The sequence below is a fragment of the Pollachius pollachius genome (assembly GCF_949987615.1).
Source record: "Pollachius pollachius genome assembly, chromosome: 6".
NCBI classification, from domain to species: Eukaryota; Metazoa; Chordata; class Actinopteri; order Gadiformes; family Gadidae; genus Pollachius; species Pollachius pollachius.
In genome coordinates, this window is record NC_136939.1 from 2559345 (window position 1) to 2561844 (window position 2500).

The 2500-nt window shown below is 42.5% G+C and overlaps 1 protein-coding gene across 1 annotated transcript in view; it reads left to right on the forward strand.

Moving 5' to 3' along the window:
* gjb1a (gap junction protein beta 1a) overlaps window positions 1–52 on the forward strand; it is a gene marked incomplete at both ends in the record, with an annotated part of 1794 nt that extends 1742 nt beyond the window's left edge. The window contains one exon of the mRNA XM_079737949.1: window positions 1–52. This exon is cut by the window's left edge and continues 742 nt beyond it. Within this exon, the coding sequence (XP_079594075.1) occupies window positions 1–52 (52 nt within the window).
* Window positions 53–2500: the final 2448 nt, after the last annotated feature.

Consider the following 2500-nt stretch of genomic DNA (forward strand, 5'->3'; position numbering starts at 1 on the left):
CAAGGACGGGGGTGGCCTCTGGGGCTGGCTGGCCCACAAGATCTCCTACTAGCAGCACCCGCTGGACCAGGGCCAGACCTGGGAGTAGACCAGAGTAGAGACCAGACTGGATCAGACTAGACCAGAGACTTGACGCTAAACCAGACCAGACCAGGGACCAGAGTAGAGACTAAAGCCTAGAAACCAGAGACTAAAGACAAGATAAGACCGGAGACCAGAGTAGATCAGAGATCACACTAGAGACTAAAGTCTAGAGACCAGATCAGACTAGAGACCCCCCCCACCCCCACGACACACACGGACATCTCAGAGTCTTACGGGACTAACACGTTTAATTAACCTCCTCTAATTCGGCTTCAGTGAAGTTTCCTGCTGCGGACCCCCTGATGAGAGGGTGAACGGCCAGAGACCCCCGGCGGTTAGCCCCTGATGAGAGGGTGAACGGCCAGAGACCCCCGGCGGTTACCCCCTGATGAGAGGGTGAACGGCCAGAGACCCCCGGCGGTTAGCCCCTGATGAGAGGATGAACGGCCAGAGAACCCCGGCGGTCATACCCTTAAGGCGAGCGAGACCGGACCCTTACTCGTCAGTAACAGCTGACACAGGGACGGTTTGGGAGAGGGTTTTGGGGTCTCTGGGTCTGGCGTGAAAGTATTTCTGATGTACTGTACGGTTCCACGATACTGCAGGTGAGTGTACCCGGGTAATACCAGTAGTAGTATTGGTAATGGCAATGGTTATGGTAAAGGTACTGATATTTGCACAATATTGTTAGACTTGTTGCTCTTGTTATTCTGTTTTGAATATTTGGCCATGTTGCTCTCCTGTATTGTCAATGACTGGTCATGGTTAAACTGTAATGACTTGTTATTATTAATAATTATTTATTAACATGAATTAGCTTACAAAGAATATATTTGTCAGCCGTGAAAAAAAAGACCAGGAGACATGATGGTGTAATGATGCGTTAATAATGAATGCTTATTAATGTATATATAATGCAAATTAATTGATATTATATTTTTTATAACATCTTAAATCGTGTTCACCATTCCACTTGAATGTAGAGTTTATTGTATGCTAGTAATATTTAAACGTATTGCTAATAATGTATTGCTAAGACTCTTTGAATCCATACCCTCTACCCTCATTTGCTTGATTTAATGTAAATATTCATCGTGAATGTTGACAAAGTCTTCAATTATTTCTTAAACACTTGAATAAAATAATGTTTTTAAGTTTTCGGTCAATGTCTTTGTTTTGCAAACACACAACGACGAGTTTTGTGCAAGGTTAACCTGCTCTATTTAAGTTTTACTATTAGCAGCCTCTAGTGGCTCGAGTTGTAGCTAAAGTTACATCTACAGTATATAACCTCTAGGAGCAGTTGTAGCTACAGCTAGCTATATAACCTCTCATGGCAGTTAAAGCTATATCAACTCTAGTTGCTTGAGTTATAGCTACAGCTAGCTATAAACCTCTCGTGGCAGTTAAAGTTATATAAACTCTAGTTGCTTGAGCAACTAGAGTTTAGCTACAGCTAAACTCTAGTTGCAGCTATATAACTAGCTACAGCTATATAACCTTGAGTGGCTCAAACCACTAGATTCTAGTGGCTTGAGTTGCAGTTAAAGTTATATAAACTCTAGTGGCTTGCGTTGTAGTCTAAGTTATAGCTTAAACACTATTATGAGATATTTTCCCAAGGGTGGGCAAAAGAGGTTGAGAATAATGGGGTTTATTTATCAAAATGTCGACTCTGGATTTACTCTGGATTGACTCTGGATCGACTCTGGATCGGCTCTGGATTGATTCTTGATTGATTCTGGATTGATTTGGGTTGACTCTGGATTGGCTCTGGATTGACTCTGGATTGGAGTGTTTTACCTGGAGAAGCGTTCCAGTTCCGATGTGTTTTAATGGAGTTAATCTGTGGGTAGAAATGTTACATATGCAGGTTTAAACTCTGAGCACTTTTCACTCAACAAAGGGAGTTTATGATCTTATGACGTCTACACAGGGGCGTAGGAATGAGTTTAACATTGGGGGGGCCACATATCGGAAACCTGACAGATCCGTTAATGGTTTGAACAGAAATATATCATAAATTAACTACACTGAAAAAATATATTTTATTCTGCTAAAAATATACATTTGTAAATGTAAAGGAAAACACATTTTGAATGGCAGTAATGAACTGATAAATATCAAATCAATTCTTTAATTGCTCAATCATCCAGTTTTTTAGAATAAGAAGCGGTGACAAGACACTGTGTTGCGCTTTCAAAATAAAATAAAATATTTTTCTCCCCCAGTATAATTTTTAGGTGGGACAGATGCGCCTGTCTCCAATATTGGAGGGGACACGTCCCCTCCGTCCCCCCCGGTTCCTACGCCCTTGCGTCTACAGTATGAGTTTAGGCTTCATAGGGTCACCGCGCTGGGGTCACGACCCCGAGGCCACCAGCAGGTCCTCTCCTGAAGTTCGGAGCCGTCCACC